This window comes from Cygnus olor, chromosome 23 (assembly GCF_009769625.2).
Source record: "Cygnus olor isolate bCygOlo1 chromosome 23, bCygOlo1.pri.v2, whole genome shotgun sequence".
NCBI classification, from domain to species: domain Eukaryota; kingdom Metazoa; phylum Chordata; class Aves; order Anseriformes; family Anatidae; genus Cygnus; species Cygnus olor.
In genome coordinates, this window is record NC_049191.1 from 165,252 (window position 1) to 178,911 (window position 13,660).

A 13,660-nucleotide genomic window follows, 5' to 3' on the forward strand; every position below is an offset into this window, starting at 1 on the left:
ATCATTGAACATATTGTTATGCTACTTTTATCATATATTCGTTATCATCTATATAAAATTTGTAAATGAATAGCAAGAATTTTCAAAAAATGCTAGGAATATCCATGCTACAAATTCCCTACAGTTCACAAGAACTGTATTTTCAGAACAACTGCACTTGGTTAGTGTTTACATTTTGCATGGAATATTTAATGACAGCTGCGAGAGGAGTGAATTAAACAGTCAAACCCTGAACCAAAATAAGAAGCCCTGAATATCAATTTCTCTGGTGAAATAAAGGTTAACCAAAAAAAAAAAAAAGAAAAAGAGGAGAAAAAAAAAATACAACTTACCAGTGTGCTGCAAATGGACGACAAAGATCTACATGGAAGTTTTTTAAATCTTTAAATCTAATTGCCGCTTCAATATAAACGAAAAGTATCCACAGTGATACTGTTGGTAAACACACACCCCTCTCTATTGAGAGGAGGGAGGGAAAAAGAGGAACACCTTAGTAACATTACAAGCAGCAGATATTTCAAAGTTATTTTTAAAAGATTCCAAAAGTCAAGGAAAATTTTCAGACATATATAAATAGAACTGTAAGAGTTTTTTTTGCATAATAAAATATCTAAGATGTCTTTATTTTAAAACAATTCTAAACTTTTGTCTCCTTATCTTGCTTTATTACTTTTACAAGTCACCAGTGAAAAATAACAGATGTACAGCTAATGAAATAGCTTGGCACAACACTGTATACAGACAAGGAACACAAATGGAAGAATCTGCAGAAGATGAGGTAATGTTACAGCTTATGATCTTTGAGTCAGAAGTGGTATGCTTGGACTACTTTTGCACTCCAAGTTAGGTATAGCTTAGTACCAGCAGCGAGCAAGTCAGCTGAGAAAACAGGAGTGAGGAAGCATGGTACTGGTTACTCCATAAACAGCAACGCAGACAACAGTACCCGACTCAGACATCTACATCACAGAGACACTGAGGACACTATTGATTTCTGGATTTCTCTCTCTAGCGCTACTGGTAACAACACAGAACAGTAGCCAAAGCTAAGGTCGTAGTCCTCTTGGCCAATGGAAACCACCACTGTTGCCTGTAATATAGCCACTATAAAATTCAACAATTCAATTCCACTTGCATGCCACAAGCTTCAGAAAAATAAATGAAGTCTTTGATTATGCACTGATATCAACGTACTTTGTACTTATTTGGAAACAAGTCTCAAATGCGAAACTAAGAGTATTTGTTTGAGGACCTGATGCTTTGGTCTCTCTTGAATAGCCTTCTACACAAGTTAGAAACCCATAGTAAAAACTCTCAGCTAAACAGGACTGGATGTTTCAACTAGGTAGACCTACCACCTAAAAAGATCATTACTTCATTAAAAAAGAAGAGCACATCCCCCTTAACTTAGATGAGCATTGAAAAAGATTAATTCCTAAGGTTGAAGCAAAATATTAAAAGAGCTAAATAGCTAGAGTTAGAACTGGCCCGCCAGGTTTTTCCCTTATGGTTTCTAAACATCTGCTCTGAGAACAACTTCAGATAACATTTTGATGTCTTAATATAACCCTAAAAATAACTCCAGGGTTGGTTTTGTTGTTGTTGTTGTTGTTTAAAGAAAATTTATTTTATATTGGACAGCAACTGGTTCACAGTCTCTCCCACTAGCTCCCATGCTGTCATTATTATAAATGACTAACTTGTCAAAAAGATGACTGCTTTCACCAGTAAGCTGAGAAATGATCCATGCTATCCTGCAAATTTTTTTGACCAAGGAAAGACAGATACATAACTCACATCAAGTACTAACACTCATGTAAACTAAACCATCTCCCAAACCCAACTGCTGCGCCAGAACTCCAGGATTTCTAAAAACAAACAACAACAACCCTAAGGATGAGAAAAAAAAAGGCAGGGAAGAAAATTTCTCCATGTGTCTCAGACGGTTGGAGCAACCATTATCACAACTGCAGTAAGAGTTAATAACAAAATCGGTATTAGAAGCCTTTTTGATCTGAAGCTGAAACCACATGGCACAAAGATTTGATAAAGAAGAATTGAAAGTGTGGTAATATTCCAATCAAACAGCATGTTAGTCAAATAAAGGAAAGAGTATTATGTCATTTCACAAATTTTTTGCATTTGATCAGTATTTGTAGAGTTGCTACACAAGTGTTTTGAAGTTGGAAAAATATATTAATTTTTTATTGGTCTGGAATTCCTGCTTCTATACCATCAACTCCATCAGTCAGTCATTAAATGACTTCTACAAGATGCACCCAGAGAAGTATCAATTGCAAATACACATACTAAAGATAACAACACCAACAAAATTACTATAACGAAAGTACATTAAAGCAAATGTGTTAACAAATAGAAGAGAGTTTCCACATGCTACTAAAGATTGTAAGATATATATTCAAATTAGTAAATTTTAGTTAAAGAATAGTGACCTACCTGTGTGCCAGACATACTGTACCCATACATACGTGCTGGCAGCAAAAAACAGCCATTGTATTGGTATGAAGAGCAGACATATTATATTTGATGTGAATGCTACACAGACAAAAAATACTGAAAAGGCCTAAAAGAAAGGAAGGGTAGGGGAGAAGAATAGTGTTTCAGTTTATTCCAGCAAACATCAGTTTATTTTTTAATGGTGACACCACAGTGATTTCAACATGGAAACACTAGTGTTGTTTATAATTGGGGTAAAGAAGTGGAGCAGTCTAGGTGATGAAAATACAGACTTATCCAATGAAAGGACAACATGTACAACTCGAGAATACTTGTTTCCTGCCTGCTCTTCCAACAAGTCTCCGAACAGCTATATTTATACCTTATTACTTTGTTTGAAGACTATAATTTACAACTGTTCAAGTAGTATTATCATTACTATAACCTCCTGGCAAAATATTAAATTAAAAAAAAATAAATCAAAATCAGCAGTGTCATTTACTCTCTGAAAGTAGTAAGTATTTAAAAAGACTTTTGTATTCTATTAAAGAAAATCTGTTATACAGGGATCTCAATAAATTCATTGATCTCAGATATTCAAACAATATTTGCCTATAGCAAGTACTTTGATAGCTATGTATTTCACTTGCCACAGATTAAATAGGAAGTCTGAGAGAGACAAGACTTGAGCACAGATCATTTAGTCACTCCAAAATTCCTCTTCTTGTGAAAGTGATCAAAAGTGCTAATAAGTTAGTTGTGTAACATGGAATTTACCCTGAAACATCACAGTAATTCTATGTTATACTTACCAAACCTTGGTATCTGAAGGAATCATAAACACTCCTGATGAAGAGCCAGAATGGCCAAAGATACTCAAATCTGAACTCCAGGACAAAATCTGCTAGCAGTACTAGTGCCCACACTACTAGGAACTTCAGATACAGAAAGGTACTGTAAAGCAAAAGAAAAGTAATTTCAATCAGTGTTTCAATAGAAAGAATAAAACAAATTAACTTTTTAAAAAATTAAATGTTCAGGAATAAAAACTGTAGGCAACTGCAATACAGGTAAGAAAACTTCATTCAAAACTACTTTACAGAACAGATAGCTTTATTACATTGAAATTGAGCCCAGTCTAACAAAGTTATTTATATTTTTATTTTAGAAGAGCCTTTATGGAAGGCTTGTTGCTCTTACAAGACATTCAGCGACAACCTCTCTTTAGCTTTGCACTGTATTTTTACAAAGAAATCTTGCAAATAGGTATGCTGTCACAGCTGAAACACTTCTTTCAGTTCGCCGTCTCTTGTACCTGGAGCTTAGAAGTTTCTGTATTCCCCTCCTCAGACTACTCATTTTCCACATTTAACATAAACTGCAGTATCAACAAATTTAGGTATAATTTAAACCTATAGCTATAGCAGTGTGCTGACACTGAATTGTCAAAGGGTTATATATGACAATATCCATATTCAAGTAGATAGATCCATTTAAAAAAAATGGAGGCACATGAGTCTTGAGACCACTTTTTTTTTTTTAATTATTTTAAAGCTACGCTCCCTTACTCTTAGTCCATGATTTTGAACCATTAATGATCCATCCTGGCTACAGAGGTCAAATTATTTTGAGATAATCACTAATACAGGAGCACTTGAGGGACAAGCCCAATCTGTTCTGCTACAAAGGAGCAAGCAAAAACCCTTTTCCACCAAAGCCCAGCACCCAGAGACCTAGTATATCACTGCAGTTCATCAAAAAGCAACCTTCTTGCACTACATTGGCTCACAACAAAGTTATTTTTGTTTTGTTTTTATATATATATATATATATACATATATTTAAAATTAAGGACAGTTTTTCCTTTTAGTAACTTATTTTTTCTTCTGTATCATGCTTCCAACATAACCAGTAGAACTTTGCCCTGGGACAGTTATTGATATGTTGCCAAGAGTTAGCACACGCTATGCCAGGTAGGGTCCATGAAGCGCGCAGAAATTTGACATGGCTTTTTTAGGAAGGAATTCAGAGCATCAGAGAAGATACACAATAGGGGACTTCCATGACAAGTGTTCTCCACCTCCCATCAGATCAGGTAGAACAACCTGCTCGATGCACTTAAGATAAGGTTTCATCTCAAGATGATGAAGGAAAACACAGAAAGAAAAGCTATTATCACTTAAACTTTTTTTTTTTTAAAGTTTATTTTTACTGGTCTTATTGCTAAACTGTTGCACGTATTTTTGCTCCGTGCATGATGTAGAGCTATTCTGAATGTCTCTCCTTAGGAAACTTTTAATAAGATCCAGTCCTCTCTGTATTTCACAAACCTTTCCAAACCTTCAAATGATAGTGACGAAGTTTCAAACTCATACAACTGATTTGATTTTTGCAAGAAGTTGCAATTTATTTTTCATCTGCCAAAACCAAGGAAATGCTTGCAAATCGTCAAAGATTAACTGAGTATGCCTGAAAAAGACATTTATCAACTGACCCGGCCTTACCTCTTTACCCAACAAAAAAAGCTTTTGCTTAGCTATTCTCACGTACTGTATGCCATCAAGCTGTCCCCCAAAGAGCCCAATTCCAAGGTTTTCACTGTGACTAGAGCCCCTGAGAAGAAATTCTGAGGTGGAACTAAATATATGCTAAAATAATACATAAATGCTCTCTGGTGTACTTGCAAGTACACACTTTAAATTCGTACTAATTCTTAATGACAGAGTCTAGAGCAAATCCATTTTGGAAGTCTAGGAGACAAAAAGTACATATTCCTACACTTAACCCACCTCTGCCCCCCCTTTTTGAAGGTGTTTTCTCCATGTATAGTGGAACCTGAAAAACAACACATCTGGAGCTTAACGTAATGGGATTGAAACAAATACGCAAACAAGTTAAAGTGCTTCCTGTAGCCTTTTTAATGGCAAAGAAATTAATGACATGCACACCTAGAAAAGTAAGACTCTGCCTTTTTCAGTGTTTACAGAACCGGTCCCAGCCATTTAGCCGAAAACTGCTCTTGCAGAGGAGTGAAACTACACGAAACTACAACAGAAGCGTGTATGAGAGCAACAGCAAAAAAACCCGTCACGGTGGGCTGCGCTTGCACGCACTGCCGTCCTCTGCCCAGCCGACGCTCCGGGTCCGGCCGCGCTGCGGCTTAGCCCCGCAGCACCGCATCCCTCAGCGCCGCACCGCGCTCCCTCCGCACGATGGGGGAGAGGGCTGGAAGAAAGGCACAGCTCGTGGGCCGGGATAAGGCAGTTCGACAGGCCACAAAAGGCAGCAGGAGTGCGGTAACTCACGCAGACGACAGGAGCTGGCGCCAACCCAGCCGCCGCCCGGGCAGGCTCCGAGCAGCGGCCGCCCCCCAGCGACCCCGTCCCGCTGCGCCCCTGGGGTGCGGCCGCCCCCCGGCCGGGCAGCGCACGAGCAGGGCCGGACCTCGCGAAGCCCGGCACCGGCAGCGCCGCTCTCCTCCCCGGGCCGCAGCGCGGCACCGCACCCGCTACTGGGAGGAAAACGAGCTCTGTCCCAGTCGGAAGCGGGACAGAGGCATCTCGAAAAAGCTGCTGCATTCACAGCACCTCAGAGGACGCTCGGACATGAACGGTGGCAGGCGTTTGGGTGCGCGCTCACGGCTGTGCTCGTTTTGACCACGCTGTTGAATCGTACGTGTGCAGCTCTGAGATTTGAGAACAAATATAAAGGCATCTCATCTAGGTAATCACCATTTTGTCTGTTTAGCTGGAAAAGCAGCTGTGTAGGCACTTTCTCCTGGGTTCCAGTTATGGCTATCGTATATTTTTCTGCCACTGAAATCCGTAGAGACTATATTTTTCTTAGCAAAACAGAATTGTCGGAACTAATTCTTTTCAACTGCTAAGTGCCAATCCAAGTTAAAGCATGTGCTGAATAAGAGTTCTGTAAGACAACCGTTACGGTTACATTCAATTCACATCAAATCCGAAGGCCACGCTGATGCTCCCCCCGCTTCAAAGTGGAATTGTAACAATTCAATACTTGTAATAAGGCTTGCCCAACAATACTAAAGATCCTGCTTCTCAGTCATCTGAAGGTCTCAAAAGCAATTAAGAGTTTCATGAGAATAAGACTAAGACACGTGGAAGTTTTTTCCTTTTATAAAAAACTTCATCCACTTCTGTTGATCTCAACAACAAAGCTCACTGTTGTGCAATATGTTCTATTTACGTCTTCAACTGCACGAGCCTGTGTGTAGACATACACACTAAAATATTTTAAAGGGGCTGCACTCAGACTACTCGAGTGATTCCTGAAAACAGGGCATGCTGCTCCCCCCCGTCCATCTAGAGGACTGCATCCACGTCAGACTGCAGCCCAGAACTCATCCCTAGCTTTAAAACTGGTACTGGTGGCAGGCCACAGGCGTCAGCTCCCTGCTCCAAGTGGACCAGCTCCGCGAACCGTGCTGAGCTTCTGCACTGCCACTTACACTGCCAGGTTAAAACCAGCTCGGGTGTCTCTGCGGCACACTGGGGGCTGCAGGTGGCAGAGACTCTTAGGAGGAGGAAGAAAGGAGCAAAAATCTCGACTTCGCTTCTTCTATAAAGGGCTGGTGCACACCGAGACTTGCTGTTACTGACAAGCACATAGTTTAAAGGTTAATTTACAAGTGCTTAGTGAAAAGCCCCCCCCTCCGGTGAACACTTAAATTAGTGATAGCTCAAAAACGTCCAACAAGAATGTAACCCTAAAGAAAAACATGTAACAGACCTCTCATTTTGACAGGCTAATCACTCTTCTGCTCTTTTGCTTAATATGACAGACCCTTCAAATACGATTGCATGAATAAAAGACGAACAATCCAGCCATAGCCCTCTTCCCTTTCTCTGCTTTCTACTAGCCACTTCTACTTCATCTTTGCTCTTCAGTCTCCCGATTCCTTCCAGACACCGTTTCTCCCTTCTCTGCTTTTCTATTGGCATGTAGTCACTGTCCCCAGTGTGCCTCCCTTCCAACATGCTCATCCTACAACCCTGCCAGCCGGTACTCCTTTGGAATCCAGCACCAGCCGTTTAGTGCCTGTGAACCTCGGATATTCATTGATCTTTCTGGGCACATCCACACATTTTTCCAATTTTTATAGCTGCTGTGTCAGTATCCTCACTTAGAGGCAACATTTATTAGGTAGAGGTGCCTTCTAACCGCACGCTACTAGGAAGGTTCAAACATATTCCATGATGCCAATTCTAGTTCTGAGTTGGTTCTCAATACAGGGGGAGGAAGGTTGTATGCCTAAATTGGTTGCAAAGAAATGCCTAAAATCTGGGTGATTAATTTTCCAACACGTCAAAAAAGCTGATTTCAGTGATCTGTCTGAGGCTTAAGGACAAGGCTTCCCCTATAAAACTAGCATATTGTACCTAATCTTGTAGGGTAATACAAGATGGGTGCTAAGTGGGAAGGATGAACACATTCATGAGAAGAACAGGGTACTGAACTGGAAGGAGTGGTGGTTACGGTACTGCAAATTCCATGAAAGGTCAATTCTCCCTCTTTGAATTTTCAAATAACTATTTTTCCGCCTTACTTTTCCTCCATCCTCCCCACTCAAGTGCCAGATGGCATTTCCTCTTTTTTTTTTCCATTCTTCTTGTTCTTTCCTCTCTTTTTACTACCCCATAGAATCAGATACTGTTCTTGCTGTAATGTAAAAGCATTAAAAAAAAACCAAAACAATGGAAGTAAAAACTATTAGGTACCCCAAATCCAAACTGATAGCAAATGAAGCCTCTGTTCTATCCCACTATTATCAGAAGCCCCGCCCCACACACTGAAAAGTGAATCTCCGCTGAGCTGATGGCATACTTCATTTTGCAGGCTGACTCACGATACAATTACAATGGAGTAGACTGCATCTTGAGACCGGCAGGACACTGAATGCAGAGGTAGACTTTGCAAAGGTGAAGTTTAACATGCATATGAAATTACCAAACGGTCAGCAACCACAGTGTCAGGGTTATCTATCCAATGCCAGACAGAACATTTGGGATGCTTGGGATGTTTACTGAATATCCACCATAGGAGAGGTTCAAGACCACCTAAGGAACCTCAATGTGCACAAGTTGATCAAACCTGATGAGATGCATCCGCTGGTCGTGAGCGAACTGGCAGATGCAGTTGCTAAGCCACTGCCTGTCACATTTGAGAAGCTGTGGCAGTCCCGTGAAGTTCCCAGTGACTGGAAAAGGGGAAACACCACCCCCATTCTGAAAAGGGAAAAAGAGAAGACCCGGGGAACTACAGGCCGGTCAGTCTCACCTCTGTGCTGGGCCAGATCATGGAGCAGATCCTCCTAGAAACAATGCTAAGGCACATGGAAAATAAGGATGTGACCGGTGACAGCCAACATGGCCTCGCTAAGGGCAGATCATGCCTGACAGATCTGGTGGCCTTCTGCGATGGGGTTACTGCACTGTGGATAAGGGGAGAGCAACTGACATCATCTACCCGGACTCGTGCAAAGCATTTGACACTGGCCCCCATAATATCCTTTGTCTTTAAATCGTAGAGCCACAATTGGACGGACGGACAACTCAGCGGGTAAGGAGCTGGCTGGATGGTCACACTCAAAGAGTTGCGGTCAACAGCTCGGTGGCCAGATAGAGACCAGTAACAAGTGGTGTTCCTCAGGGGTTGGCACTGGACTGGCACGGTTTAACATCTCTGTCAGCTACATGCCAGAGGGATCAAGTGCACCCTCAGCAGGTTTGCCGATGACACCGAGCTGTGGTGCAGTCAGCATCCTGATGGAAGGGGTGCCATCCACAGGGACCTCGACAGGCTCCACAGGCGGGCCTGCGCGAACCTCATGAGGTTCAACAAGGACAAGTGCAAGGTCCTGCATCTGCGCTGGGGCAATCCCAAGCACAAATACAGGCTGGATGGAGAATGGATTGAGAGCAGCCCTGAGGAGAAGGACTTGGGGGTGTTGGGTCATAAAAAAATCAACATGAGTTGGCAGTGTGAGCTTGCAGCCCAGAAAGCCAACCGTATCCTGGGCTGCATCAAAAGAAGCATGGCCAGCAGGGTGAGGGAGGTGATTCTACCCCTCTGCTCTCGTGAGCCCCCCCTGGAGCGCTGTGTTCAGCTCTGTGTCTACCAACATAAAGACGTGGACCTGTTGGAGCAAATCCAGAGGAGGGCCACGAGGATGACCAGAGGGCTAGAGCACTTATCCTACGAAGAAAGGCTGAGAGAGTTGGGATTGTTTAGCCTACAGAAGAGAAAGCTCCAGGGAGACCTTGTAGCAGCCTTCCAGTACCTATAGAAAAGCTGGGGAGGAATTCTTTGACAGGGTACATAGCGACAGGATAAGGGGTAATGGTTTTAAAATAAAAGAGGGTAGGTTTAGATTAGATATAAGGAAGAAACTCTTCACTATGAGGGCAGCGAGGCCCTGTCCCAGGCTACCCAGAGAAGCTGTGGCTGCCCCACACCTGGCAGTGCCCAAAGCCAGGCTGGAGGGGGCTTTGGGCAGCCTGGGCTGGTGGGAGGTGTCCCTGCCCACGCTGGAACTAGATGGTCTTTAAGGTCCTTCCAACCCAAACCATTCTATAATTCTATGATGAATACCAGTGGAGATTTTCAAAGGAAAAAGCATTATACATATGCGTGTGTTTACATCCACGCACAAGTATCATTAGTGGATAGAAAAGTAGTACAGAATGAGCACGGCATGTATGCAAGAGGGAAAACATGACTGCTGGAACGTGGTATGCATACTGGAAACTATTATGCAAAATACTTGCCAAGTAAATTTTTCAAAAGGAAAGAATCCCAGGAAGTCTCCCCAACTACTTACTCAGTATCTTAATACAGTACAGAACGCACGAATCACTGAACCATGGAAATGTAAGTATTGGTAGACAAAACAGAAAACTCTTTTCAGTAATTCTGGAAGCAAGTGTAATAGGCTGGCTGAACCACAGGTATATAATCAGCAATCAGTACTGTAGTACTGAAACAAGAGAAGCTATTAGCCCGCTATGGTAACTCAGCTGAAAACACCAGTCCAGAACATACGAAATAAATCAGGAGGTCCTGCAGCGTGCATGGAATGAAAGTTACTGGCAGAAGGAAGCCAAAACACAGGTACCATTAAGGTTTACACAACAGAATACATTTAAGTGTAAACTAACTTAAATTCAGTTCTCAAGTCTAAAGTCATAAAGGTAGTGCTGTTTGTTTGTTACGGACCTCAGGGGCAGTTTAGGAATAACTTTTTTTTTAATAAGCTTTCTATATGAGGGGGAAAAAAAAGTGCCAGAATAAATCAGTAGGAAGAATCATTATGGGCTTAAAAATAAAGCCTAAGAAGAGGCCACAGTTAGTAGTGAACTGTTTTTCCTTACAGTTTATTTATCTGTTGGCAGAATCCAAAATCAAGTCCTTGGAAACAAGCTGTATCAGAAGTTAGGTAGTATACAGAACCACATGAGTATCTTAGCAAAGACATCCCGATATCAAGAAATGCCACCCCATTAGATGCTATTAGATGCCCGGGGGCATGAACTGCCCTTATCCCATCAGCGGGTATCTCAGTAACCACTGGGAGATTACAGATACATACAAGTTCTCCTATGCATTCACTTGGCTGCCAGCCCAGGTAATGCCTGTGACAAAAAGCTACATACACAGGGCTAAAAAAGATCCTAACACTAAAGGAACATAGAGCATTTAAAGACTACAGTCCGAAAATCCACGATACATAGCAGAAGTCAGCTGATGTGGAAGTTAGGCCAACTGCGGGTGGAACTGCTCTCAAAACTTAACCAGCTACAAAATTGGTACGAACTGCCAACATGACCATGTAGAGACAAAACAAGCAGTACCAAAATAAAGGTGTAGGATTTCAAATAGATCCAGTATGAGGACTGGGAAGACATAGAAACAAGCGGTAACAAGCAAACTTTAATTGCTTAACCTATGACAACCTGCAATGAACACTTCAATTAACAACTGCAGTTTTAATGCGTGAGCAGTGTCAAAGGCATAAGATGTTAGACGCTCACACATTGTAGAACAATGGCAACAGATAGCTTAAGAAGCACAAAGGCAAAATTTGGAACATGAACTGTGGAAATGAGAGATCTTGTGATCCCTGCCTACCAATCATTTGTTACTTCGGGAGATCTACTGAAGGCACAGTTAGGTTTTAATGACAATAACGTTCTTTCCGCGGAAAAGTATCACAGTACAGCACAGTGTTCCACCGTACAATGCTACAGTTCTTTAATACTTCTAAATGGCCTAAGCCTTTAGCATGGTTGCACATCATATTGTGCAGCTGTTGAAAATTTGATGGAGAAGGTGGAGGTGGGGAATGGAAGATTGTTCACAAATAACTTTGGAAGTCTTTATGAAGGGCTGAGGCCATTAAATTTATGGAGTGAACATTGAGGAAAGTACTTTAAGAACTACAGCTGTATAATTTCAAGTAAGAAAGGCTGTGAGCCCTTAGACAGGCTTGTTTAAAAGGATACAGCAGAAGCTGGTATAAAAGCTACATGAAGGAAGGCACGATATTCATTTTTCAATGCAACCCAGAATTTTATGTTTCTGACTCTGTTTTGTGATTAGAAAATATTTTTCTATCACTTCTTATATCCTGTTACAGATTAACACGTGTAGCGAAGCCTGCCATCAGAATCCTACAGGACAGTTCTCTCATTCCTTCAACTGCTCCAAAACTCTCCAGCTTTGCAACTCTCTGTTATGTTCGCATGCGTCTACCTGGGACAGTAGTGACTAGCTCTGCACTGAAAGACTGGAACAAGGGAACTGCACAAGGGAACAAGGATGGGAAGATTGGTCTTAATTTAAAAAGCAAACAAAAATCCTACAAGATTCAAGTATCCTAATCATGCTATTTGTTCAGCCTGGCTGCTTTGTTTGTATCACCACGATGCTCCCTACTGATAACTGCATTTACTGGGATTGTATAAACGGACGGTAGTAATTAAGATCAGTTGAGTAAATAGCTTTAGTATCTAGAGTAATTTCAATAATTTAGAAATCTATAGGTACATGGAACGCTACCTGTACACAACATCTCTGAATTACGGGCTCAAGTTCCCAGCAGCTGCACGGATAAACCAAACTCAAACCGGAAAGGGGATATTATCCTTACCCTAACTTCCCAAAGTCCCCTCGCTACCCTCCACTACAACAAACTCCTCTTTCTTCAGAAGTACGTTACGGCTGCACTTGTTACCCAATTTGCCTTCCTCGCTCGGGAAGGCAGAGCTCCCAAACGCCACTTTTTAACTGCCTAAAACAGGCTCCCAAGAAGCCAGCGCTGGGGGCCCCGCGCTGGGTTCCGCACGCACAAAGCTGACAGCCCGCCTTTACTCGGAGACGCGCGGGAGGCAGCCCCGTAACGCGAGCGCGCGGCTGCCGCTCCGCGCCTCCCGGGCAGGCCGCAGACCCGGCGGGCCCTCACCGCCCGGCGGCTCCCGGCTGCCTGCCGGGCCGCCGCCTGCTTCCGCGGCCAGCGCCGCACCGCCGGGCGCCTCGGGCCGCCCGCGGGGGCCGCCGGCAGGCTCCGGGCCGGCCCGGCGCGGGGCACCGCGGGGGGGAGCCCCGGGAGGCGAGGGCCCGGCGGGGCGAGGGCCCGCAGCGCAGCCCGCCCCCGAGCCCGGGCCCCCCCCGGGGCGGCGGCAGGACCCCGGCCAGCAGCTCCGGGCCCCGGCGGGGCGCCACACGGCGGGCGGGCGGGGCGGGGGGGGCGGGGCGGGGAGCGGGGGCCCCGCGGCCCGGCGGGGCGGGGCGGGGCGCGGAGCGGGGGGCCCGGGGCGGGGAGCGGGGGCCCCGGGGCGGCGCGCTGACCCCCGCCGCTCGGTACCTGCCGTAGATGCCCTCGGCGATGCGGTTCCGCTTGAGCGGCCGCCGCAGCTTGCTGCACTCCGCGCTGCGCCGCTTCATCCCGCCGGCCCGGGCCCGGCCCCGCTCACGGCAGCAGCATCCGGCCCCGCGGGGCGCCTCCCTCGCGCGGGGTCGGGGCGGGTTTGGGTTTTTTTTCTTTCCTTTTTTTTTTTTTCCCCTGGAAACAAAGAAATAAAAATAATTCCGGGCCCGGCCCTCCCCGCCGCGTCCCCCCGCGCAGCCGCCCCGCAACGCCCCCGCCTCCCCCGGAGCTCTCCAATCGGAAGGCTGACGG

At 44.2% G+C, this 13,660-nt stretch overlaps 1 protein-coding gene across 2 annotated transcripts in view; it reads right to left on the reverse strand.

The window, feature by feature from the left end:
* MACO1 (macoilin 1) overlaps positions 1 to 13,618 on the reverse strand; it is a 28,884-nt gene extending 15,266 nt beyond the window's left edge. Inside the window, exons 1-5 of one of the 2 annotated variants that reach the window (XM_040535325.1) lie at positions 12,541 to 12,568; positions 5,247 to 5,292; positions 3,270 to 3,411; positions 2,458 to 2,584; positions 333 to 456 (exon numbers count right to left, since the gene is read on the reverse strand). In XM_040535325.1, the coding sequence (XP_040391259.1) occupies positions 333 to 456; positions 2,458 to 2,584; positions 3,270 to 3,411; positions 5,247 to 5,292; positions 12,541 to 12,553 (452 nt within the window). In that variant the 5' untranslated portion in view covers positions 12,554 to 12,568. Of the gene's footprint in view, positions 1 to 332; positions 457 to 2,457; positions 2,585 to 3,269; positions 3,412 to 5,246; positions 5,293 to 12,540; positions 12,569 to 13,345 lie in introns of those variants that run through there. The other variant, XM_040535324.1, reaches the window with a different exon arrangement.
* Positions 13,619 to 13,660: the final 42 nt, after the last annotated feature.